Raw genomic sequence first — 26,530 nt, forward strand, 5'->3', positions numbered from 1 at the left:
AGTGGGAACCCACTACCCACTGAATGACACTTAACAACAACAACAATACTAATACTGTGTCATTAACATAACAAATAAAACCCATTCCCTAAGGAGCTCTGGTAGCTTAGTGGTTACAAATCCCCCTGCTAACCTCAAGGTCAGGTTGGCAGTTCGAAACTGCCAGCTGTTCTGCGGGCGAAAGATTAGGCTTTCTGCTCCTGCAAAGATTTACAGCCTCGGAAACCCTGTATGGGATCACTATGAGTTGGAACTGACTCCACGGCACATAACAACAACAACAACAATGGGATTATAACCACAGATACAGGGATTAGGGTTTACAATATAAATTTTGAGAAGACACAATTCAATCCAAAATTTACTTTCTAGTCATTGATCTCGCTGGTCTTCTCATTAAACACAACAAATTGGTACAGTAGGGAGCAAGGTGGCTCCTTAGGATAAGCACTGGACTGCAAACCATAAGGTTAATGGTTTGCACCTGCCAGCTGCTCCGCAGAAGTAAAAATGAGGCATTCTGTTCCTCCAAAGATTTAAAAGCCTCGGAAACCCTATACAGTGTCACTATTAAAGAACTGACTCAAAGGCACTTAACAACCACAACAACATTGGCCAGTGGCAACAGCAACAGGTTCAAGTGTAATAACAATTGTAAGGATGGCGTAGGACTTGGCAGTGTTACCTTGTGCATAGCATTGCTATGAGTCAGAGCTGACTTGATGGCACCTAACAACAACAATCTGCCTTAAAGATGTGGATTAATTAAAGAAACACTATTTATGAAGTATTTTGTAAATTATACAAATGGGACCTATAATGTTGGTAATCAGATGCAAACAATAAAGGTTCTTTTAGTTGAGGAACCCCATGGTACAATGGTTAAATACTTGGCTACTAACTGAAAGGTGAGCAGTTTGAATCCACTAACTACTGTTCTGAAGGAAGATGTGGCAGTGTGTTCATCTTTAAAGAGTGCTATTGTTGTTACGTGCTGTTGAGTCTGTTCCAACTCATAGCCACCCTTGTAGGATTTCCTAGGAGCAGTTGGTGAGTTTGAACTGCCAAACTTGAGGTTCAAACTGATCTTGAGGTTCAAACAGATCCTGCAGTTCAAACTGATCTTGTAGTCCAGTGCTTAACTACAGTGCTACACCAGGACTACAACCTTGGAAACTGACTCTAAGGCAACAGGTTTGGTTGTTTTGCTAGTTTGTTTTTGTCCCTCTGTTAGTTAAAAGTCAGTGAGTGTGTACAGGATGACCTCAAAGATGTTGTGGGCTTGGTTCCAGAATACCACAATAAAACAATTACTGCAATTAAACAATTTTTTTTGTTGCTTTGTGCATATAAAAATTATTTTTACACTATACTGTATTTCTGCTCCCGTAAAGATTTACAGCCTTGGAAACCCTATGCAGAGTCGCTATAAGTTGGAACCGTTTGTTGTTGTTGTTGTTAAGTGCCGTCGAGTCGGTTCTGACCCATAGTGACCCTGAATAGGGTTTCCAAGGCTGTAAATCTTTACGGGAGCAGAAAGCCTCATCTTTCTCCCACGGAACAGCTGGTAGTTTCGAACGGCTGACTCATAGCGACCTGTAAATCTTTATGGGAACAGAAAGCCTCATCTTGCTTTGCGTTCAACAGTATTATGAAAAAGTTTGAAAAATTGTGAGAAATACCAAACTATGACACAAAGATCCGAAGTGAATACATGCTATTGGGAAAAATGTGCTGACAAGACTTTCTCCATGCAGTGTCCCCACAACTTGTCGTTTGTAAAAAAAAACTCAGTATCTGTAAAGCACAATAAAATAAAGTATGCCTGTATACATAACTGCTGTTTGTCAGTAGAAGAAAGCACAGATTAGGGCTCAGATATAAGAAGATTGCGCGATTTTCCGCCAGCTGAGTCAAGGCTCAGTCACTTAACTTGGATCAACTGATTATTTACTCCCCGCCTAGGTTGGGTAACCTGGGCTTCGCAATCTTGTGCTAAGAGAACCCTCTCCTAGCTACATTCTCGGAATCTTCCCTCAACTACCTTACATTTTTCGGCTGTATTCCCTCCCTTTTGAGCGGCGGAACCCAATCACTGCCTGACAAATAAATATTCCTGCCCTTTTCCCTGCCTCCTTCTCTGGTTATCTACTTTGCTCAATTAGGGCGGAGCCTGCCTTGGGAAAGTAATTCCATTGGCTCGCTGCCCTGCCCCTCAAAACCTAAAGGGAGGCTAGAAAGTAAGACGCCTGGGTAAGTTTTAAACTAGTCTCTTGACTCTTTTATTTTCAGCCCTACCGTAAAAGCTTGGACTAGAGAACAGGCATTGACGTGTCTTGTGCTCCAGCCACAGCCATTTTTATCCTTCCCTGAAGAGTCACCAAATCCTCAAGAATATTAATTACAGTTAGGAGAAACTGGTGTGCGCTGTGGGTTAATGCGCTGGACTGCAAAGTCCGCTTGAACCTCAAGTTCGGCGGTTCACGCTCAACAGCCGCTCCTCCACGGAAATCCTATGCAGGGTCACTATGGGTCGGAACTGACTCCGAGCAACAAAAAGGAGAAACTGGTGTGGATCTGTAGGATAAACAATGGACCTCGCAAGGTCGGTTTGAACCATAAGATCCGCGGTTCAAACTCATCTCGTAAACCTCGTAAACAGGGTCGGTAGCTATTCTACGGAACTTAATAACAACACCAAGGAGAAACTGAGGCAAAAGGATGTGGCTACCTATGTTTCCCTTAAATCCGGTTTGTGCATTTTTCAGCCTCTTTATCTCCTCCCTGCTGCCAGGTAGAGCGCCCCTACCGTAGCTTCTGGCTAGGTGCACTCCACTTTCCGCTGTAAGGCTGGAGGCGGGGTTTGGCAGGGCCAGTCCAGGATGCAAGATCCTGGAGGAAAGAAAAGGTGTAGTGTTTGGGGCCGTCAGCGACCTAGGCTGACTTGGCACGGCTGGACTTTCTTCGGAACAGGTAATACCCAAGGGGGCCCATTCGTCTGAATCAAAGAGATAAGGCCAGAGGAGAGATCTCCGGGTGACAATGAGGGGGTGGGCTGGTAAACGAGGGGGGTAACGGAGGAGGAACCTAGAATTGAGGTGGGGGACATTATCCTCCTGCAATTTCACCTCCCCCACACTCTTCCTCACAGAAGGATGAACCTTGGAAACTCTGACTTGCTGGACGTATGGCTGGAGCCCCCAGAAGATGTCTTCTCAGCAGGATCCTTTCTGGAATTGGGACTCCACTGTCCCCCTCCAGAGGTCCCAGTGACTAGGCTACAAGAACAAGGCCTGCAAGGCTGGGAGCCCAGTGGGGGCCATGGCTATGTGAGTGTGATGGGTAGGGGTATTGAAAGCCCCAAGAGGCTTTGGAATCCACTTGGACAGAGGTCAGGAGAGCCCCCCAAATAAAGAGTTGTAACTAACCCCATGCCCAAAAAGAGAAGGGGTGGAAAACTGAAGCATGAGGGATCTAAGTTTGATGTCAGGTTCTCAGTTGCCTTTTAGTTGATTCCACCTCATAGCGACCCTGTACAGGTTTCCAAGGCTGTAAATCTTTATGGGATTCATAACCACTATGTTTCCAGAGCTCCTTATAGCGACTCTTGAGAACTGAGTAAAAACAGTCCCATAGAGTTTCCAACATTTTAAGTGGAAGCTGACTACTACGTGCAGAGTGGCTCGTGTGTTCAAACTATTCAGTTAACAGCGAAGCTCTTAATTACGGAGCAACCAGAACTCCCAAAATTCTTCCCTGAATACATTTAAATCACTCTTTTCTACTGTAGGGTCTTCAAGAGAGTGAGCCTGAAGACTTCCTGAAGCTTTTCATTGATCCCAATGAGGTGTACTGCTCAGAAGCATCTCCTGGCAGTGACAGTGGCATTTCTGAGGACCCTGGCCATCCAGACAGTCCCCCTACCCTCAAGGCCCCCAATTCTCCTGCCCTCTATGAGGTTGTCTATGAGGCAGGAGCCCTGGAGAACATGCAGGGGGAAGCTGGGCCAGCTGTAGGGTTTATTTCCATTCATCTAGGTTAGTGTTCTCTGTGGGAAGGGGACAACATTCCTTTGGGCATTCCCCTGGTCCTGATTAATGGGTTTTCCCCAACCTGTGCCCCTGTCCAGGCCCTGTTGCCATTAGGGGACATCCTCCAACTCTTTTCCCCTAGCCACTTGTGTCTCCCTCAGATCAGTGGAACCCTCCATTTATGTTGCCTGATGCCTGCATGGTCAGTGAGCTGCCACTTGATGCCCATGCCCATATCCTGCCCAGAGCAGGCACCATAGCCCCAGTGCCTCCTGCCACCCTGGTGAGTCTCGAGATCTGCTGGATCCAGTGACCCCTGATACACACACGTATACCTACACAGAGAGGGGAATGATAGAGGGGGAAGCTGATGATGAACTCCACATTTGTCGAATTTTTGTGGTATAAGAACTGAAAACTAGGAAGACAAACATGAGAAACTTTAGAAGTAGGAAAGGTCAAGGGAGAAAGAAGTCCTTGGGGGTAAGGTGATGGTGACTCAGTTAAGAAGGTGGGGTAAGAGAATCTGGGGACAGGGCTGGGAAGCAAGCTGAGACTTTGTGAGTACTGTATACTTAGCCCGAGCCATTGTCTCAGCCTTAGGTCTGGACAAAGAAATAGGACAAGCCCCTTGGGAATTGAACTGGTTGCTGGGCACAGGGTGAAAGAGGAGAAATAACTACAACAATGTTTCCACTGGAACACTGTCCCAGCAGGCACCCACTCTAGGAACACAGAGTAGCCCAATGACAAGAATACAGCTAACCGCCTCAGATACCAAGGCTGACTGAGTTGGTTCCTGTAGAGAGGGTGGAGAGGGAGCTGTGCTCAGGTCACTATTTCTTCATTTTCTGCTTGAGCCCAAATGACAAGGAGCAGGTTTCAACCTTTGTGAAAATGTGTGGCAAAGCCAGAAAAAGAAGTCAATCATCTTGGAATCTAGAATCTTGGGGTGAGGGAACTTAAAATGCCTGATGCTTCTAAGCTGGAGCGTACATCAGAAGCACCTAAGGAGCTTGTTGTTACAATAAAACCCTCTACTACACGTTAATTGGGTGACTGGGAAGGCAATACACAAGAGGGAAGTTGGCAGAGGAAGGATGAAGGTAGTAGAAGACACTGGAGGAATCTAAGAGTTAAAGTGAACAGAGATAAATACTGTTAACTGATGGTACATGGAGGGGATTGCTATCATTACAAAGAAACAGCTATATGATTTATTGAATGTAAAACTGATGGTCTGCTCTGTAAGCCTTCACATAATTCACAATAAAAAGTTTAATAAAAGAAAACCCTTTAGGCCTCATTTGGAGGTTTTAAATAGGTGGCTAAGGAAGATCACCCCTCTTATATTTCCAAAAAATAGATGCAGGAACAAGTAGGGAACATAAGGAAAAGACAAAGATAGAAAAAATGGCTTAGCTAAAAGCCAAAGACCATCAGGAGTCAAAAGCCAAAGCAAATTCTTCTCTCTTCTTCCTTTTTTAAAAATGCTTTATTGTGAAGTGGTTAAAGGTTCACATAGCAAATCAGTTATCCACTCAGCAGTTTGTACATATTTTGTTTCATATCTGCCTTAGTTATCTAGTGCTGCTATAACACAAATACCATAAGTGAATGGTTTTAACAAACAGAAATTTATTCTCTCAGTTTGTTGTTAGGTGCCACTGAGTCGGTACCGACTCCCAGCAACATTATGCACAACGGGATGAAACACTACCTGATCCTGGGCCAACCTCACAATTGTTGCCACGCTTGAGCCCACTGATGCTGCCACATTGCCAACCCATTTTGCTGGGGGTCTTCCTCTTTCCTCTGACCCTCAACCTTACCAAACATAATATTCTTCTTCTCCAGCAACTGTTCCCTCCTGACAATATGTCTGAAGTATGAGAGACGAAGTTTGGCCATCTTGGCCTCTAAGGAGCACTCTGGCTGCACTTCTTCCAAAACGGATCTATTGGTTCTTTTGGCAGCCCATGGCACTTTCAATATTCTCCTCCAACACCATAACTCAAAAGCATCAATTCTTCTACGGTCTTCCTTATTCACTGTCCAGCTTTCGCATGCATATGAGGTAATTGAAAATACCATGGCACACCTTAGTCCTCAAGCTGACATCTTTGCTCTTCAACACTTTAAAAAGGTCTTGTGCAGATTTGCTTAATGCAATACATCCTTTGATTTCTTGACTGCTGCTTCCATGAGTGTTGATAGTTGATACAAAAAGAATGAAGTCTCTTTTCTCCTTTGATAAAAATGTTCTTTACTGGTCCAGTGGTGAGGGTTTTTGTTTTCTTGACATTGAGATGTAATCCATACCAAAGGCTGTGCTCTTTGATCTTCATCAGTAAATGTTTTAAGTCCTCTTACCAAAGGCTGTTGTTGCTAAGTGCCCTCGAGTCAATTCCGACCTATAGAGACCCTGTATAGGGTTTTTGAGGAGCAGCCGGTGAGCTTGAACCGCTGACCTTGCAGTTCAAATGGCTTTGCAGTCTGGCGCATTAACCCACAGCGCCACACCAGGACTCCAGACCTAAGGTTGTAAGAGATTAGAAATCCAAATTCAGAGTGCCAGCTCTAGTGGAAGGCTTTATATGTCAGCTTTGGGGAAAGGTCCTTGTCTCCTTTCAGCATCTGTTGTCCCAGCATTTCTGGGAAATCTCCCTGTCTTGGCATCAGTCTCCTCCTGGATCTAGAAGTTTCACAGTGCAGGGACCCTAGGTAAAAAGGATGTACTCCACTCCTGGCTCTTCTTTCTTGGTGGTTAAAAAGTCTCCCTCCACCTTCTCTGCTTACTTCTCTCCTTTTATCCTTGTAAAACAAAACAGATGTTTTGGGCCACATCCCTGGGAAACCCCCTTACATTAGATCAAATTTCTGATGGGATTAAGGGTATTACAGCCCACCCTAATCCTTTTATCACATCATGAGGACTCATCACATAAGTACATCATTGCATAACTACCAAACCACTGAACATCATGACTCAGTCAAGTTGCCACTTTTTTTTTTGGAGGGGGGGATACATAATTCAATCTATGACAATTGTTATTGATTGCAATCCCCACAATGCAACATCACTTATCTCACTTCCTCCTGGTGTTTCCTTTCCTCCTTCTTTCTGAACTTTGCCCTTGGATAAATGCTGCCCTTTGACTGCAAATGGTAGATTACTATGAGTGGTACCTCCCTAGTGTTATTGTTCCCCTTAACATTTATTTCTTGCTTGACTGAAAATTGAGCCATGGGGGTGAGTTCAATTCTGGACCTGAAAAGTGACTAAGAGCCATAGTTTTGGGGGTTCCATCGGATTTTATCTGGCCAGTAAGCCTGATCCTCTCTATGATTTGGAGTTTTGCTCCACATTTTTCTCCACTTTATCAAGGACCTTCTAATATTCTTTTCAGAGAAGTGAGTAGTGGTAGCCAGGCACTCTCTAGTTTTCTGGTCTCAGGGTCATGGAAGTCCATTAGTCCTTTGGATGAGAATTGTTTCCATGTGTCTTCAATTTTCTTCACTCTTCTTTCATCTGGAAGGGTAGAGACCAATAGCATCTTGGATGGCCACTCACAAGCTTTTAAGACCCCAGTTACTATTCACCAAAGTAGGATTATATTATACCAATTGATGCTGGTATCCCCATGATCATGGTCCTGAGCTCCCAGGCCCCAGGACTCAGTCAGTCAGTCAGTGTTCGGTTGACAGGTGATTGGATAACACATTTGCCAAGCAGAAGTTCATCACTGAAAGTGTATCATTTGCTAGCTATGAGATTAAACACATTCCATCACAGTGAGTTCCTTCAGGTCCTCCTCATATCTCCCTATAATGTTTGGGGAGACTCAGACTACAGCAGGTCCCCTAGATTTCGCAGCTTGTCAAGGACCTGAGTCTATGAGAAAAGGATATGATTCCCTTTTCAGTCTCTGGTCTCTTTAGCTTGAGGTGGTGAAGAGGATCCAGTGCTTGTCATGACCTTGGGGTCCATCACCTCACACCCAGTACAAATGGGAAATACTCTCCAGAAGGCAGGTAAGGAAGTAGCTTGGGTGCTATATGACCCTCTCTTCCCATTCACGTCTCATTTTCTCCTGTCCCCTACAGCTCCCATGTCAAACCTTGTTCCTAACAGATGAAGAGAAGCATCTGTTGGGTCAGGAAGGGGTCTCCCTGCCCTCTCACCTGCCTCTTACCAAGGTAAGATGCTATCCCAAGCCAAGACCCCACCATGGCTTCTTAGGCCAGGATTCCAGAAAAGAATGGGAGTTCGGGGAGGTAAAGGACGTAGGACTGACATACCATGGACTCCCAGGCAGAGGAGAAAGTCCTCAAGAAGGTCAGAAGGAAAATCCGTAACAAGCAGTCAGCTCAGGACAGTAGACGGAGGAAGAAAGAGTACATCGATGGGCTAGAGAGCAGGTATGCTTGAACTCACATTTCCAGCTTCCTAGGGGCCAAGTTTGGGGCCCTTTCATCACCAAGACAGACAGGATCAGGGCTCACATGATTACTAAGTTCTTTCCCATCTTTCCATATCACCTAGAGTGGCTACCTGTTCTGCACAGAACCAGGAACTACAGAAGAAAGTGCAGGAGCTGGAGAGACACAATATGTGAGTGAAAGCTTAGTATGCATGAGCAGTGAGTTTGTGTGCTGAGAGGGAATGCAGCACACTGGGGTCCCAATCCTGGGCACTGGTTCCCAGGAGATACTGACTCTTCATTTCTCCTTTTCCAGATCCCTGGTGGCTCAGCTCCGCCACCTGCAGACACTCATTACTCAAACCTCCAACAAAGCTGCCCAGACTAGCACTTGTGTTCTGGTACCATCAGTCTATCCATTTCCCTTCTCCCCCACACTCCCACCCAGATACCTCTACTTTCCAGCCACACCTATCTTCTCATCCCTGATAATTCAAAATCCCCTAGTTCTATCTGCTCTCTGCTCCCTTCCTTTGCTGTCCCCACAGCCTAAATGTCCTCTTGCTTCTTTCCAGATCCTTCTTTTTTCCCTGGCTCTCATCATCCTGCCCAGTTTCAGCCCCTTTCAGAATCTACCGGAAGTTGGGCCTGAGGAGTACCAGCCTCATGGAGGTGAGAGGCCAGGGCAGAGAGGACATGATGAGGATGTGTTCTCCATAGTAGTCAAGAAGCAGGAGGGAGGTCCTTGGACCCAGTGGAGATTCTACTACTGTCCTTTTTCTTTCACCCCACAGTAATTTCCAGAAATATCCTCACTCACAAGGACATGCCAGAAAATTTGGAGACCCTATTGGTAGAATCCAGACTGGGAGGACCACCTGAGAACAAGCGTGCAAATGGCTCAACAAAGACATGGCTTGAGAATATGGGAGGAAAGACAGATCCCAGCAGGCTCCTCAAAACTGTGTTGCATGCAGATGAGATGTGAGCTGGAACAGGGACCACACTCCTTCCTGGCCTACTTTCCAATTACAACAAAGCACTCCATGTTCTGCCTCCTCCTGGGATTCCCACTCAGGGGTTTGAATTACTTCAGGATTGCCTCTGTGAGGAGGGCAACTCAAATACTATTGTTATGTATCAGTGGTGATTTCTTCTTCGGGGAGACGGATGAGGGAAACAGAAATTTCAGTTGAGAAATAAACTTGTTACTTGAAATTGTATCCAGGAAGTTCTAAGTTAGGAGAAGTGTGGGACTATAGGTACTTGGTAAACATGAGTCTATAGTTATCACTCCCTTTCCTTCTCTGCCCTCCATGCCTGCCTTCTTCAAACCAAATTGCAGCAGAAAAGGAAACTATTTTACTCTTTTTATTCTGCTTATTAATGATATGTAAGAACATGGAGAAAGAGAAAGTACCATGCCAAGATTCCAAAGAACCAGGGGCACAAGTTAGCCTATTCCACTTTCTCTATCTGAGGTGTGGTTTCTGAGTCCAAGATAAAAGGGTGGAATGTGGCTATATGGATTCAATTTGCTTTCGGACTTTTTCCAGAGCCTTTCTGTCCAATAGTCGCTGACGAAGGATGACAAGACAAGCGAAGACCAAGGCCACGCCCACGACAGCCCCTTCAAATTTCCAGAACAAGTGTTGTTCCATCATTGCTGAGCGGCAGCTGAGGGCAGGAAGGAAAAGTTATTTCCAGAAAAAGTCTGCCAGTTTTCCCTCTAATACCCTTTCCATCTCAATCTAACCAAGATACACCCAAAAAGACACCAGAGTACATAAATTCCTTTCAAATTAATCACCTAATTTATCTACTGGTGAGGCAAGCATTAACTGATTTTACTGATGAGAAAATACGACCAATATCATAGTGCTAAGGAATAGTGTTTGGACTTATGCTAAAGTAATAAGACAACAAATCTGTGCTTTTCCCAATATGCCGTGCTGCCTCCAGGCCAGAAGAGGTGGAGCCATCTGCTTAGTTATGGGAGCACAGGTGACCTCCAAGGTTTTGAGAGAAGGAAAACAACACTTGCCTTTTGAACTCATTCCTCTTAGATGAGCTACATGTGATTTTTTCCAAATAACCAGTGGAACTGCACTCAGGGATGGTTTTCTGCAAGGGAAAAGGACCAAAGGACATGTCAGGAAAGGGCAGCAGGTGGGCAGCAGGAGAAACAGAAAGGTGTCCATTCTGAAGGGGCAGGTGCCCAGAGCTGGTATGAGCCATATGCTATGGCTCAGAGCTGGTAGGCAACAGAGAAATAATGTAGAGTTCTGATGAGGGTGGTAGAAGTGGTGGTTATGTGATTACGAATGTGTTTTACTTCAAGGGTGATAATCTAGGAAAGGAGGGAACAGATTAAAGAGTCTGCTGGAGTAATAACAAATACAACATGGTTATCAGATGAATAATGCTATTAATTTGGAGGAAAGAAAGGGGGAAGACAAAGTCAAATTTGGACCTATACTGAAACTGCAAGGAGAAAGAAGGCAGGACTGTCCAATGGCACTCAATAAGAGTTAGGGTTGGATGATATGAGAAATAAGGAAGACAAAACAGATACTCACAGTCTGGAAATTAGAACATGGGGCACATTCTTCTGCCACTACAAACTCTTCCACCAGCCAGCATGGTAAGTTTGAGGTGCTCACTAAAAGAAGAGAGAATGCCAGCCACTGGGTATTTAGGAAAAATATCTCTCAAAGGCACTGCCCAATCAACCTCCCTCCCATCATAACGAAAGCCCTCATTCCATGTGGTGCTGCCCTTTCCACCGGGGCTTTTGGGAAAGTGGGAGGATGTCAAAAACAACAACTAGGGTGGGTGACAGGTTCCCAGACCACCACTGACCTGACTGCTTCTCCTCTTGAACTGGCGCTTCGGCTTGGCTGTAGGGGGTAAAGGGTCGGGAGGGGGAAAAGTCAAAAGCCAGAAACAGAGAGCCCCCAACCTCGGGGGCGGGGATGATTTGGTCCACTGGTCCCCTCCCTTTCCCTCTCCTCAGCATCTCCTTACCAGAACTTTAAGGCGAGGGCTAAAAACAGCCAGCAGAGGCGGCGGCCCTGGGGGAGGCCAGGCCTCCCCGCGCCCGCAGGCATAGGGTGCTCAGGGTCGCATCTGTCGGGACATAGGGAACCGCTTGATTGGCCTCCAGCCTCCTTCAGGTCGCACTGAGGCCCTCCCGGAGATCCCAGGTCAGGACTGCGGCATTCTGGGATGGCCTATCAGGGCAAAGTCTCTATCGGGACGTCCCCAAGGCCACAGCGAGAAAAGTTACTATACATTTGTTAGAATGGGACGTGAGTTCCCCTCTCCGTAACCCTTAATCTCTTTTAGGACACGTCCGAGGGAACACCCGCGCCTAGGACCCCCTCACCTCCAGTTCCGCTCTTGCTGGGGCCATTTTGTTTCGCAGGGAACTCTGGGGCTCTAAGTGCGACCGCGGGGTCCGGTTTTTGTGAGCGAAGCCGATCGTTCTAGGTGGTGGCGCGCTAATTGTCGCTTGCTGGGTTTTGTAGTCTTTAAAGGCTGGCAGCACTTCGCCCGCTGCTCACTGGGAACTGGGCTTCACAGTGTTTGTGCTGTAAGAGGTGACTCATTGGCTTGGAGCACCGTTGCATTATGGTCCCGGTAGTCTTTTGCCAGAACGGAGGAAATGGCGGTGATTTAGTTTGTCTGGGTTTTTAGTTCTTTTCTCCCTGGATTGTCGCCTCAGTTTGTCCATTCTGGGTCAAATGAGCAAGTAGACAACTCGACTTCCTCCTAGGACTTTCCTCCTTCCTTAAAACCCTATTATTCTCATTAAGTTTAAGCTTCTCCGACACCCTTTCCCATTTTCCGTCCTCGCCCCTTAAGACCTAGTGGAGAGTCTGAGTTGGCGGTCAAGGGATGGAGGGAAAACTGACTGGTGTGGCGCTGTGGGCTAATGCATCAGACTGCAAAGTCGTTTGAACTGCAAGGTCCGTGGTTCAAACTCACCAGCTGCCCCTTGGAAACCCTATACAGGGTCGCTATGGGTCAGAATCGACTCGACGGCACTTAACAATAACAACAGAAATGGGAATACCTGAGACACATGGGGAACGCTAAACTTTCTGTCTCTGGGTTACTTCTCCATTCTATACACACTTCTATACACACTAAAGATGTCACTTTGCCTCGTGCTAATTATTAACCCACTCTACAGAGATGGTCCATTGAAGAACCTCCCTAAATTTTCAGTTCTCCTTTGCTACTGTATAACATGGATACAAAGTGCAATGCAAACAGCAAAAGATATGAAGTCTCAGGAATTATTGAGCCCAGGTTTAGGTGCTCATTATTTGACTTTAGGACAATATATGCCTCACATTGTTCCTGTGCAAAACGGAAACAGTAATTTTCTAGAGTGTTTGGAGTCCTGATGTGGCACTGTAAGATAAGCACTGGACTGCTAACCACAAGGTCAGGGTTCAAACCCACCAGCAGCTCCTTGGAAATCCCTAGAGTCGCTATGGGTCAGAATCCACTCGACGGCACTTAACAACAACAACAACAATGTATTAGTTACTAATTCTGCCATAATTTTCCTCCTAATTTAACATGTGTGTGTGTACAGCCTCCCAGATAAATGGACTGTATGAGTTTAGTTTTCTTGTTATGTCTGGTTGATAGATTAAAACAACAAAACAACCTGTTGCCTTGGAGTCAATTCCAATTCTTGGAATTGAGTTGTGTAGAGTAGAACTGCTCCATAGGGTTTTCTTGGCTATGCCAACCTTTGGGGTAGCAGTCGATAGAAAATTCCTTGCAGGAGGTACTTAAACTTCATATAAATATGAGCATTAATAAAATTATCTGCACCCCCATCTCTCAAGATCAAAGGATTTGTCCTCATACTTTAGTTTCCCAAGTCCTAATACTGTTTCCTTATTAATCCTGCTCCACATTTTCCTCCCCTAGAAGTGGTACAAATGGCTAACATGCTTAGCTGCTATCCAAAAGGTTGTAAATTTTGGTCAACCAAGAGGTGCCTTGGAAGAAAACCTTGGTGATCTATTTCTGAAAATTAAGCCATTGAAAATCCCGTGGAGTACAGTTCTATTCAGACACATATAGGTCATCATGAGTCAAAACCAACTTGACAGTTCTTTCTAAACTGAAGACCACTAAGATCCTTCTCCCTTACAAGAGCACTTAATTTGGGGATAAATAGTATATCTTGAGGTGTGTCTCATCTTCCGAACAGCCCAAAGCTAGCGTCTCAAGGGCAGGAACTATCAGACTGTGGACAGACCATTGGGTAGTAGCTGGGGGAAAAAAAACAATGCAAAAAACCTAGTAAGAGCTAAGTTTAATTTTACTTTTTTTAATTTACTTGTTCCTTAAATTTTCTTTTTATTATTTATATGTACAAGTCAATATTTTTATGTCACAAAAATTTGTTGTAGTTTATTTTCAGTATTTTAAAACTATAACAAAGATTTTAGCTGAAATCTGCTAGTATATTGTACTACAGTGACCCCATGTGCATAGAGTACAGCTGTTCCAGAGGTTTTTAAGGGTTTGAAATAGATGGCCAGGCCTTTCTTCAAAGCCACCTCTGGATGAGTTGAAACCACCAACCTTCCAGTTAGTAGTAGAGCACTTACCTATTTACACCACCCAGGAACTCAAGTATTCTGTTATTGTTGTTATTAAGTGCCTTCGAGTCGATTCTGACTCATAGCAACTCTGTGTAGGGCTTCCAAGGAACAGCTGGTGGGTTTGAACTGCTGACCTTGTAGTTCACAATCCAGTGCTGATCCTACAGCGCCATACCAGAAGTCCCAGTATTCTGTTACTCCTTACCAAGTCCTACCTAGTCTCATGACAAGCATGAGATCTTGTAAGAGCATATTTCCAGTAATCTAAGGGTCACTATGAAACTGGACTTGACAGTTACTGCTCTGGGTAGAATATCAGTTGGTTTCCTGAATCATAAAATGCAAGTTTTTCATCATCACTTGAGCAAATCAAACCAGTTGGACACTTCATGCATTTATCAAAATATTTACAACTCCTTCTCCTAACACTGTTTGACTTTTTTTTCTGAGTGTTGTTTTTACCAACAGAAACAGCAGTACAAGAATGGCTTTGCTGCTGACTCTACGATTGTGCCATCTACTTACACGCTACAGTTGGGAATTTCTTAAATGCCTTGAACATTATATCCATGAATAAAACTTCTTGTGACACATTTTAAGAATCCTGGTGGCACAATGACTAAGTGGTGGCCTAATAACTAAAAGGAGGCTGTACACATCTACCAGCTATTTCACAGAAGAAAGATATGGCAGTCTGCTTCTCCAATGATTTATAGCCTTGAAAACACTTTGGAGTGATTCTGTTCTGTTTTATAGGGTCACTATGAGTCAGATTAAGGAGCTCTGGTAGCGTAGTGTTTACAAATTGGGCTGTTAACCTCAAGGTCAGCTGTTCGAAACTACCAGCTGTTCTGTGGGAGAAAGATGAGGCTTTCTGCTCCTGTAGAGATTTACAGCCTCAGAAACCCTGTACAGGGTCACTATGAGTCAGAACCGACTCCCCGGTACTTAACAACAACAATGAGTCATATTAGATGGCAATGAATGGGTTCAGTTTTTGTTTCTTAATAGTTAATTTTGTCTAAACTAAATCTGACATTTTCATTGATCTGAAGCATCATGTGGGCAAGAGGGTAAGCCTTTAGATAATATTGCTGTTTCAAAAAAATACTGTGTAGTCAACAGGGTTGGTTGAGAGGGAGGGACACAGAGGCACTCACTGCTTTGCAGACACTGAACTGCCGTTAAGGGTGATGGGAATATCTGGAAGCAGATAATGGTGATGGTTGAACAACATGATAATCACAACTAATGTCACTGAATTGTACATCTAAGAAATGTTGAAAAGGCAAGCAATTTGTGATATATATACTTACTACAATTTAAAAAAATTGTGTAAAGGTGAAAAATGTCCATGAGCTTGTGTATCAAGCCTGAGTTTTTTGGTGATTATTCTTTTGTATGCCAAGAGGTTTGCCATCTTTGTTGTGCAGTAGTTAGGAGCTGTTTTTAATAAATTTGCTTGTCTCTGTTTGCAAGTACCCTTCAATGGTTATGCTAACTTACCATCATGCCTGACACATAGTAGATGCTCAATAAATATTTAATAAACAAATGAACCTCTCCTGTGTCTCATTTTTCACATCAATAAAAGCAAATAATAATGCCTAGCATCTATCTAAGGGGATTGCTAGCAAATCCAAATGATTGTGCAGGAATCTCAGTAAACAACAATAGGACTTGTTGTTGTTTTTGTTAAGTGCCATCGAGTCGGTTCTGACCCATAGCGACCCTGTATACGGTTTCCGAGGAGCGACTGGTGAACTTGAACCAACGACCTTGCAGTTCAAATGGCTTTTAAGTCTGGCGCATTAACCCACAATGCCACACCAGTTACTACCCCCAGAAATTCCCACAGAAGATTCCTTCTTCTCTCTTGGAATCTCCTGGGCTCAGGACAAGGTTCTCCCTACAGGAACCCTCGGAGTCCAGAGTGAAAAGGGCCCCTCTACCTCTTGCTCCTTGCTGTTTTCTCTGTCAGTTTGAACAGCTGGGAAAGGAAGAGTTATGGGAGCAGCCCTGGTGCCACATGAATCCAGCCAGATTCAAGCTAACCAACCATTTCCTACAGGTAGGAAACAGAGACATGAGTGGAGAGCGATTGGGAAAATAATGAAATTATCCAAACCAGGGATGTTTGTGCAAACAGTGGCCTTTAATATTGAGAAAGACCATGCAGAATGACAGGATAGGACCAAACCTTCAGAGGGTGGTGCTGAACCAGCCACTCACAGGATCATAAAACCTGATTCAGTAACAGAATAAATCAATATATGTACATTTAGGTTTGTCCTGGAAACCCAGGGCAATCTGAGGTCATCTATCCTGCCTCCTCCCTCTCTTCCTACCTCCTCATCACCTTCTTTCACTTCCTGATTCTTCCCCTGCTCCTTCCTCTTGCTTCTCCTTCCCTCTCTGTTCTACCACTTTTTTTTTTCTATCCTCCTTTTATTTTCTTGTCCATTTTTCATCTCATTCTCCCTTCCATTTAACAATATACATCTCCAAGCCCCATCAGCTATTTCTCCCCTGCCCAGGCCCTCAGCCCTGCCTCCCTCAGGTCTAGCCTCCGGGTTCAGGGTTGGGAGGAAGGCAGGAGGCCTCAGCCCAAGGAGCATTTGTTGGTGTTCTTCCTGTCACATGTTTTCAGGTCAGTGCTGGGGGACTTGTTGCTGTTTCCCTGGAGGGAGAAGGGCACAGGGGTCAGAGTGTGCATGGCTGGCTGAGGTATGAGGCTGTAAACTGTTTGAAGGGGACCTGTTGCACCTCGCCACAGTTTTTACCCCTACACACACACACACACACACACACACACACACAGAGTTTGTACTTAGCACAACAGAACAAACTCACCGATCTCCGACCTCCAGACTTGATCAAGATGTCCCGGGCTAGGGAACTGAAGGCCTAGAGGGTAAAAAGAGATTAGTCATCTCAGATTAGAAAGGAGGAGAAATCTATTTTACAATATTCCATTTTTATTGGAAGTCTCACCTCATCCACATTCATACTGGATTTGGCACTTGTCTCGAAAAATCTGATTCCGTGCTCCCGAGCCAGCTGCGGGAAAGTAGGAGTGAATTAAGAAGAAGACAGTTGAATAAAGGGCAGCAGCCAAGGCCACTGCAATTGGATCTCATCCTGGCTCTGTCAGCCCCATTCTAGAACATTGCCCAGCCTGGCCCACACCTTATCAGCCTGCTCCTTCTGCACCTTCCTCTTGGCCTCCATATCACACTTGTTCCCCAGCAAGAGGCGCTCCACACCAGCTGAGGCATTCTGGGGGCAAAATGGTGAGTGGGTGAGTCCTCCTCCTCCATATTCCATCCAGTTCCCATCCCAAAGCCTCCATCTCTGTAGGTGGCTTCTCACCTCTTTGATGCTCTTCATCCAGTTCTGAATATTCTCGAATGATTTTTCATCTGTGATGTCATATACTAGGATAATACCCTGGGGGATGGTGGAGGAAGCTGTGGAGCCTTGCACCACATTGACCTGTTTTGGCTTCTTACTGCCCCCTCCTTCCACTGCCCTCTAAGTGCCCTACAAGTTTCATCCATTGGTCTAATCACCAGACCCTGTGGGGGACCTTCTACAACCCATACTATGCCTCCCCGTTTTTCCCTGCCCCTTTGTACTTGAACCTACATTCTGTTGATCCATGCCCTCATCCCATATGTAGACCCACACTCTGTACCATGGCTCCACGGTAATAGGCGGTAGTTATTGTCTTGAATCTCTCTTGACCAGCCGTGTCCCTAAAGTGGAAGGTTTCAAGGGTTAGGATAGAGAAAAGAACTCTCCAAGGAGAGAATTCCCCTGAACATATTAGTTTTTGTAACAGGATAGGCTCAAAGGAATAGAATCGGGAAAACGTAAAAGGGAGGAAGGATTGAAAGACCTATTAAAATACTATCATCAAGCTTTAACCTAACTGACTTCATGTTTGTAGTTAAGACTAATTCACACCGTTTGTTACCTTGTTCCTTACCCCAGCCTCGGGAATTTTTATAACTTCTGTATTGCTCATGGACAGGTATATTATTACTGCCAACTAGACAATTCTGCCTGGAGGGTCCTCAAGACATAGAAGAAGATTGTTATGGTTGACATTTACATCTTGTGATTATTTTATGACTTGAGTAATGTAATACACCTGGAAAAGTATGGGGCTCCTCCAGAGTGTGCATTCCAGTGTAAAAATATAGAGACTCTGTTTTTTTCACAAGTTGTTGTTGTTAGGTGCTATCAAGTTGGTTCTGACTCACACAGTAACTGTAAGCACAACAGAAAGAAACACTGCTGGTCCTACGCCATCCTCACAATTGTTGTTACGTTTGAGCCCATTGTTACTGCTACTGTGTCAATCCATCTGGTTAGGGATCTTCCTCTTTTACGTCAACGCTTCACGTCACCAAGCATGATGTCTTTCTCCAGGGATTGATCCTTCCCTTGTGACACCAGACTGAGAGACGAAGTCTCTCCATCCTTGCTCCCAAGGAGCATTCTGCCTATACTTTTTTGTTTTTTTTCCTGTTAGTATGGGTATCTTTTCTTATGTTTTTACAATAATGATCTTATGCAGTATTTGTCCTTTTGTGACTGACTAATTTCACTCAGCATAATGTCCTCAAGGTTCATCCATGTTATGTGGTGGCTTGCAGCTACTGTGTTATTCTTCCAGGTACTGGCTAATACTTCTTGTTGATGAAAATTCCACAGGGAGATAAGTGACAGAATCAGGATTTGAAACTAGAGTCTATCTACTTTTATTTATCATGTCATAATGCCTCCATTAAGCCTCATGCCACTTAACCACTTTTGAGGTCTCCAACTTCCTGATGATATTCAAGTTAAATTTCTTGTTCACAAATGGGATCCCCGCTGGTACCACCCTCTAATAAAACTTCTCTTTTTCTCTATAACTGAGTTGGGTGAATTTGGCTCCGCTGCTCCAGGGCACGAATCCTTATTAGAGTAACAGGCTAATGTTGAAACATCTTAAAGGCTCAAGAAACAAAATCTCTCTTGTTTATTCATTGAATGCTTATTCTCTGCCAAGCACTGTGCATGTATCATTTTGTTTAATCATCACTCTAACCTTGTGAGAAATGTTTTATTGTCTCCATTTTATATATGAGGAAACAAATTTGGAGACACTGAATAACTAATGACCCACAGGGCAGGTAAGTGACACAATCAGTATTTGAAGCCCAGACTACTTTAATTTATGTCATCATGCCTTCAAGGTCTCCAGCTTCCTTATGATGTTGTTGTTAAGTACCGTGGAGTCGGTTCCGACTCATAGTGACCCTGCACAGGGTTTCTGAGGCTGTAAATCTTTACGGGAGCAGAAAGCCTCATCTTTCTCCCGCGGAACCGCTGGTAGTTTCAAACTGCCAACCTTGAGGTTAGCAGCCCGTTTCGTACCCACTACGCTACCAGAGCTCCTTTTCCTTATGATGGTCAGGGCCAGTTTCTAATACTTGATTTTCTGGGTGCTCCACAATTTAGGGAGAGCACTGAACTTGGAGTCAGGTCTTAATTATACTACTTGCCACTTAACTGGTCAGAACCCATTTCTACATCATTGTTGTATGGACATCTGTTGTCAAATTCAGAGACCCTCTGGAGCTGCTGAGCATAGTTGGAAAAGCAGGTAAAGAACTGGTAAGACACCTGAGTGAAAGAGAGAGATACAAATAGATGAGGAGACCTGTTGGAAGGAGACATGAGGAAAGGGAAGAGGGCTGTAGGAGGTAAGTGGGAAGTCTGATTAGGAGTCCTGGGGGGATTCACTTACCAGACTTGCAGTTTGATCTTCTTCCCCTCTATGTCCACAGTGCGGATCTTGAAGTCAATTCCTGGGGGTGGGAGAGGGTGTACACTGAAATTGGGATATGGTGTTGTTGTTATGTGCCGTGGAGTCGGTTCCAATTCACAGCGACCCTGTACAGGGTTTCCGAGGCTGTAATTCTTTACAGGAGCAGAAAGTCTCCTCTTTCTCCCGCGGAACAGCTGGTAGTTTTGAACTGCTGACCCTGAGGTTAGCAGCCCGAATCATAACCACTCGCTACCAGAGCTCCTTATGTATATGTAAAAGTGTGTGGTGGGAGGGATAAAAAATTGAGAGCAGTGGGAGTTACAGAAATTCTACAGCGGAGACACTTAGGAACACACTGCTGCAAGTGTGAAACGAGAGAATTTTCTTGAAGATATATATGCATAGCAAGCATGCTGTTTTCATTTAAATTTTTATGGATTCTTTTGGGGGAGAGAGATGATAATGAAAATGCCACAGGGAGGTGTAAAGCCACTTCTGGGTTCCACTCAGCAGATAACCCTAATTTAGTTTATGTCTTCCCCCAAAATATACTTTCAGATTCCTCTTCCCTTTGGTTTTCTTAGAACCCTCTACCCACCCTCCTGGCCCTAGGGGTAAAGAATGAGAAATAGGCAGCTGACACCAGTCTATGTGAATTAACTAAGGGTCAGGTTGGGAACCAAGAAAGTCTGAGGCTAAACGGGATTCCTCCAGAGACTGAATTAGGAAAGAGGGGCATTTTTTCTGTCTCCCTTCTAACACAGATTGTTTGGAGACTCTTCCTGTCTTATTTCCCAGGCCAGAGATGAAGAAGAAAGGATAAGAAGGGAGGAAGGGGAGACAATGCTCTCCTCAGTGGAAACTTGGACACCTCCCCCAAGCCTGTTGAGGCCCCATGGAGAGGCTGAGTCATCAGGCTGCGTCAGAGACCCCAAAAGTCCCTTCACCCCCACCCTCCTCACCAAGCTGGCTACATATTCATGATCATAACATAGGGCACACCTTCTGGCATACCCAGCCTCCTTGTTCCGTTCCACCCTCCCCAAGCTGACTGGGAAGTGGATGATAGGATGGGGATGCAATCTGAGAGTCTGAGGATCAGTGGGACAGAGAGGGGACTCTAACGGAATTGGGAGAATGATGTGGGGGAAGAAGGAGTACAGGGAATGTGGAGAGTGGATGAAAAGAGTTCTAGGTGGGGTAAGAAGACTGGAGAGGGAAATCGAAAAGTATTTACACACATTTGGGGAGGTTAATGTGGGGGTTGTCAGCAAGTGAAGAGTTACCAGAGGCCTCAGAGAAGTTAGAGATTTGGGTACCATCCCAGAGACGCGTATAGGGGGTGGGTTTTGGATAGGGATTGAGGGACTGGAGTTTGGGAGCTTCATTCTAGGGCCACTAGAGGTCCAGTAGCCTGAGGGTGAGGGTACTAGGGAGCTGGGGGTCTGGGACATAGCCAGTGGGCTCACCGATGGTGGAGATGTAAGTGCTGTTGAAGTTGTCCTCTGCAAAGCGAATGATCAGACAAGTCTTGCCCACCCCAGAGTCCCCGATCAGCAGCAACTTGAAGAGGTGGTCGTAGGCTTTGGCCATGGCGGACACCGGGGGAGCGGGGGAGGGGTGGGAAGCGCCGGGTACCGGTAGGCGGGATTGGAGGACTGGCAGGCAGAAGGGCCCCGAGCCCAGGCCAGGAAGAAGTTTTCCTCCTTCTCCGCCCAGGCTCCGGGAATTACAGAGGCGGCTCTCTCCGGGCCCCACCCCCTTACCCGACCAACCCTTTCGGCTGCCAAGAAGGCCAGCCATCCCAGCCTCCAGTTCTCCGGGCTTTTCCTTTCCAACCTAAACTGGCCTGCCCCTGCTATTTCCTGCAGTCGTTCGTTAACTAACTACCGTTCCCCTCTTTCGACATCACTCTTGCTTTCTGAGCTCAGGGAGGATGAGGTGAAGCATAGTAGATGTCTAGCCATGACAATCGGGGAAGAGGAATTTTAGAGGAATGAAATGAAGAAATTACATGAGTGACAAGGGCAAAGGAAGGGATGGCATTGGGAATGGACAAAAACTGAGGCTAATTATTGGAGGAGGTGCTCAAGGAATATAGACGCCTTCTGGGGCTGAGCAAAGCGCAGTGCTAGAATTCTGGCGTTAGTGTTCCATTCATAGTGCTTTATGGATTTCAATTTAAAGAAGTGGGAGGCTAGGATTAGGAGGCTATTTGTTGAGTCAGTCTGCCCTCTGGTGGAACAGAGTGTAAATTAAAACTAATTGTAATACAGAGTTAGAAATCAGCAACTGTTTTTTATTTTTTATTTTTGTCTATAATACAAATCTCCTCCCTCAGCCCCCCTCACCCCCCCACGACACACCTTCAACACAAATACACACTTTGATACACTCTGGGACTTCTTTTGGAACAGTTTTCCCTCTGGAACCCTATTTGTGACTTTTGTGAACAGACAGCACAAGAAAACAATGGTATGAAAAAGATTTGGCTTCATGACAGGGAGTTCTGCTGTGGCGCTGTAGGATAAGCACTGGACTACAAACCACAAGGTCAGCAGTTCAAACCCACCAGCTGCTCCTTGGAAGCCCTCTACCCTATTCACTATGCATAGAAACCCACTTGACAGCACTTGAGACAAGGAGTCCTGGTGGCCCTGTAAGATAAACACTAAACTGCAAACTGCAAGATGAGCAGTTCAGACTCTCAGGAGAAAAATGAGGCTTTCTGCTCCCTTAAAGATGTGTAGCTTCAGAGACCCTATAAAGAAAGGGTCACTATGAGTTGGAAATGACTCAGCGGCAGTGGTGTGGCACTGTAGGATAAGCACTGAACTGCTAACCACAAGGTAGGAAACCCTATTCAGAGTCTCTTTGAGATGTGGCACTTAACAACAGTCTTGACGCTGCACTTGTAACACAGATGGTCCTGTGAATGAGGAGCATTGGCTATCAGGAAACAGAAGTATGGAGCGTATAATGATCAAAAAACACGTTTCCCATGATGGTAACTGGGAATGATTGTAATGAAAAGAAGTGTAAAATGTATTGAATGTGGGACTGAGCAACTGCTCTATAAACCTTCACTTCATTCACAATAAAAAGGCTAAAAAGAAAATAAACAAATTTATCTTTGCCTTTGATAAAAAATATTCAAAATATCTGCTTTTCTAACAGTGGGTTAGTAGAATTATCTTGGTATAAAGATAATATACTGGTTGTGAGGAGAAAGGCATCTTTTGCCACTTCACTTATTCTTGTCAACGGCTATGTGTGTCCCTGTTTAGTCTCTTCTTAAACACAACTATTCAGTCCCCTTTTGTCCATTTACTCACATTCCATTATGTCTTCAAGCTGTATTACAAGTCTATTTCTCTTCTTGCTCAACGATCGCTCTCCCATCCTATAAGTTGTTCTTAATTTGCTCTGGTAAAACCCCATCAGTTCCTTTTCTTTTTATCATATTTTGTCTAGATCTGAATTTTTCATCCTCATTGATGTAGTATTCTTACTAACTTTCCCAAACTGTACTTACATTGGTTAGCAGCTGCTTTCACTGCAACTCTATCTCATACTACTCTACTCTTAGCTCTCAGAACTTCAGCTTCCCTGTTTGTTTTGTTTTGTTTTCCTCTCAAAAATACCATACTCATTCTGACCTTGGGGTCTTATGCTCCGGAGCTTTTTCCTCAGCCTGGAATGCTCTTTTCCTTAGATTATTGCATGGCTGGCTCCTCGTCTTTCAGATTTCAGCTTACATGTCATTTCCTCAGAGATTTTTTTGACCTACCAGTAGTGTCCTGGATTCATGAGACCAGACTGTGCACATCTTTTTTCAACTGTGTTTAGTGAGGTCATGTTGGTAATTTGAAATTGACTTTGGAGGGAGTATTTATACCAGGGAAATCAGTAAATATTATAAACCAGGACTTTGCACAGAGAATGGGTTGTTAGAACATTTATTAGCACACACCCTGACTGGGGACCTAGTGGTGCTATAGGATAAGTATTGGACTGCTAACTGAAATGTCAGTAGTTCAAACCCACAGCTACTCCTCAGAAACCCTATATAGAGTCATTATGAGTTGGAACAGACTCAATTGGCACTTAATAACACCATCAACAACAACAAAGACCCTAACTGGGATTCAAGTGCCTTGCCCTATCTCTTTCCTTTGGAATTAACCAGGCCTCCAATGTCACCTGGGTAATTTTAATTTCTTCCTTATGATAAAAGGACATTCTAAATCTTTGGTGGTTACCATAGAAGAGAATGCTTCCGTTTTCATCTGTTCAAGAGGGAGTCAAAAAGTACTTGAAAAAATGGAATTAAACAATAAGAGAGTTTTCCCATGAACTTTTTAAAAGTTGCATTGTGTGTTTCTCATTTACCGATCAACATGGTTAGGTTCCAAAGATTATGTTGTATTAAAAATGTAAGATGACCACGTCAGATCACAAAATGGAGTGACATCATTACATAACTGCTAAATTACATCATTACATGACTGCATAAGAACTGAGACTCATGGGCCAGCCAAGCTGACGCATGCATAACCTTAACCATCACATTGTTACCCTTGCCTTGCACACTGACATTGGTTACTGTCAGACATATATTGTTAATTCACAAAACAGTTGAATAGTTTGTATGCTGAGCAACCAATCTGAGAAGCTGGATTATATGAAGAAGAATATGGCATCAGGACTGGAGAAATATTTGAGTAAGTATGGTGTAAAAAATGCAACCCTGGTGCACACCTTTCATGGTTTTTATTCATTTTTAGCAATTCAGAATGTACAAGGGTGAATAAAAATTTATCCACACTCTAGCTGTAGAATTTTATTTTGACTTTTAGAAAAGACAAATAAATCATTTTTGACATAATATTCTCACTTTTCCATATACTTTGTCAATAAACTTTCATATTCCCTTATTTAAAAATGTTTTAAGCTGAGTTGCAAGCCATGAATGTACCACTGTCTTCACTTTTTCATCAGTGGTGAATCTTCATCCTCAAAGGGCTGCTTTCAGAGGACCGAACAAGTGAAAGTCTGATACAGCAATATCAAGACTACAGTTTTTGCAGAGTTTCAACAGTATGGGAAGAGGTGTGTGAACATGCATTGTCATGCAAGATCACAACTTGCTTGGATATCAGTCCTTTGTTTAATTCTAAATTTAGGCTTCAGTTCTTCACTGTAATGAGCACTGTTGATTGTTGAACGATTTTCCTGATAATGATCCAATACTGGCCCTTGAGAATCCCAGAAAATGGTAAGCATCAATTTTCCAGCTAATGGTAGACTGAAACTTTTTCTTGGTCAGTTTCCTGAGAGTAAAAGGCAGCTTATGGAATGGAAACATTCTCAATTGACAACCTGAGCTTCAAAAAGTTCGTGGAAAATTACGTTATTTTTTCATTCCATTTTTAGAAGAACTTTTTGAAGTCCCATCATATACATATAAATATTCAAACAAAACAGGAAAAACACAGCCAGGAGTGACTGGGTTTGAACCACTGACTTTGCAGTTAGCAGATCAACAACTAACCCACAGCACCAATATGAAATGTCAGATGAGACAGTTGATAAATGAGGAATAGCTGTATACATACATATGTTGTTGTTAAGTGGTGGTTGTAGGAGCAGCTGGTGAGTTTGAACCATTAACCTTGTGTTTCGCAGTCCAGCGTGTGGCATAGTAGGATTAGCACTGGACTGCGAAACACAAGGTTAATGGTTCAAACTCACAAGCTGCTCCTTGGAAACCCTACACAGGGTGGCTATGAGTTGGAACTGATTCCACGACACTAACAACAACAACAACACACACCTACTCTTCACTTATCAACTATTTCATCAACTGACATTTCACATTTATCACAGTAGTAAAAAAATCATTAACAACTTTCAATGTGCAGATGATACAACTTTGCTGGAGGGGGAGGGTCAATGACAAAGAGGACAAAATATTTACTGATGAAGATCAAAGACCACAGCCTTCAGTATGGGTTGTACTTCAATGTAAAACAGGGATGGAGAACCTTTTTCCTGCCAAGTACCATAAAAATTATAAATTTAAAAATTAGCCTGCTCTATTTGGTCAAATATTTAATTAACTCATCCCTAATGTGATGATTGGAGTTCTGGTGTGGTGCTGGACTACAAGGTAGGTCCGAACTACAAGATTGGAGGTTCAAACTCACGAGGCACTCCTTTGAAATGCTATACAGGGTTACTATGAGTTAGAACTTACTTGAAGGTACTTACAACAACAATCTGATGGCTGGAACTGCAGTTACCTTGGAAGGATCAGATCAAGTGATTTTGCAGGCCTGTGGGCAGATGCTTTCCACCCCTGAAGAAAACAAAATCCTCATAACTGGACCAATAAATAACATCAAGATAAATGGAAAAAAGATTCAAGTTATCCAAGACTTCTTTTTGCTCGGATCAACCATCAACACTCAGAAGTGGTGGCGGTGGTGATTTTGTGCCGTGGAGTGGGTTCCGACTCATAGTGACTGGATACAGGGTTTCCGAGGCTGTAAATCTTTTTGGAGGAAGACTCATTAACAACCTGCGATATGCAGATGATACAACCTTGCTTGC

The 26,530-nt window shown here is 44.1% G+C and overlaps 3 protein-coding genes across 4 annotated transcripts; 1 reads left to right on the forward strand and 2 right to left on the reverse strand.

Annotated features, from left to right (window-relative positions):
* Positions 1-3,155: 3,155 nt before the first annotated feature.
* On the forward strand, positions 3,156-9,443 carry CREB3L4 (cAMP responsive element binding protein 3-like 4). 2 transcript variants are annotated; one of them, XM_006861481.1, is made up of 9 exons: positions 3,156-3,329; positions 3,791-4,037; positions 4,193-4,314; positions 8,139-8,231; positions 8,347-8,453; positions 8,578-8,646; positions 8,772-8,856; positions 9,031-9,127; positions 9,250-9,443. In XM_006861481.1, the coding sequence occupies exons 1-9, from the start codon at positions 3,156-3,158 to the stop codon at positions 9,441-9,443; spliced, it is 1,188 nt and encodes a 395-aa protein (XP_006861543.1). The 2 variants fall into 2 exon arrangements, with proteins under 2 accessions (XP_006861543.1, XP_006861544.1); XM_006861482.1 differs by having other exon boundaries at positions 3,156-3,269.
* Positions 9,444-9,975: 532 nt separating this feature from the next.
* Positions 9,976-11,565, reverse strand: JTB (jumping translocation breakpoint). Its single transcript, XM_006861483.1, has 5 exons — positions 11,483-11,565; positions 11,318-11,355; positions 11,035-11,117; positions 10,500-10,579; positions 9,976-10,132 (listed from the first exon to the last, which is right to left on the reverse strand). Exons 1-5 carry the CDS (start codon positions 11,563-11,565, stop codon positions 9,976-9,978), a joined length of 441 nt encoding a protein of 146 aa, XP_006861545.1.
* Positions 11,566-16,676: 5,111 nt separating this feature from the next.
* On the reverse strand, positions 16,677-21,644 carry RAB13 (RAB13, member RAS oncogene family). The gene is made up of 8 exons (XM_006861484.1): positions 21,385-21,644; positions 19,895-19,955; positions 17,789-17,849; positions 17,464-17,541; positions 17,281-17,370; positions 17,086-17,151; positions 16,945-16,998; positions 16,677-16,771 (listed from the first exon to the last, which is right to left on the reverse strand). Exons 1-8 carry the CDS (start codon positions 21,506-21,508, stop codon positions 16,694-16,696), a joined length of 612 nt encoding a protein of 203 aa, XP_006861546.1. The 5' UTR covers positions 21,509-21,644; the 3' UTR covers positions 16,677-16,693.
* Between the last annotated feature and the right edge of the window lie 4,886 nt (positions 21,645-26,530).

The sequence above is a fragment of the Chrysochloris asiatica genome, unplaced genomic scaffold, assembly GCF_000296735.1.
Source record: "Chrysochloris asiatica unplaced genomic scaffold, ChrAsi1.0 scaffold00042, whole genome shotgun sequence".
Lineage (NCBI taxonomy): Eukaryota > Metazoa > Chordata > Mammalia > Afrosoricida > Chrysochloridae > Chrysochloris > Chrysochloris asiatica.

Coding starts and splice junctions, on each gene's coding strand:
- CREB3L4 (XM_006861481.1), top strand. CDS start 3,156: ATGAACCTTGGAAACTCTGACTTGCTGGACGTATGGCTGGAGCCCCCA. Junction 3,330..3,790: donor CCAGTGGGGGCCATGGCTAT/GTGAGTGTGATG, acceptor TTTCTACTGTAG/GGTCTTCAAGAGAGTGAGCC. Junction 9,128..9,249: donor GGAGTACCAGCCTCATGGAG/GTGAGAGGCCAG, acceptor TTCACCCCACAG/TAATTTCCAGAAATATCCTC.
- JTB (XM_006861483.1), bottom strand. CDS start 11,565: ATGCCTGCGGGCGCGGGGAGGCCTGGCCTCCCCCAGGGCCGCCGCCTC. Junction 11,356..11,482: donor GCCCTCGCCTTAAAGTTCTG/GTAAGGAGATGC, acceptor TACCCCCTACAG/CCAAGCCGAAGCGCCAGTTC. Junction 11,118..11,317: donor TCAAGAGGAGAAGCAGTCAG/GTCAGTGGTGGT, acceptor CTCTTCTTTTAG/TGAGCACCTCAAACTTACCA.
- RAB13 (XM_006861484.1), bottom strand. CDS start 21,508: ATGGCCAAAGCCTACGACCACCTCTTCAAGTTGCTGCTGATCGGGGAC. Junction 16,999..17,085: donor CCAGTATGAATGTGGATGAG/GTGAGACTTCCA, acceptor TTTACCCTCTAG/GCCTTCAGTTCCCTAGCCCG. Junction 16,772..16,944: donor AGTCTGGAGGTCGGAGATCG/GTGAGTTTGTTC, acceptor TTCTCCCTCCAG/GGAAACAGCAACAAGTCCCC.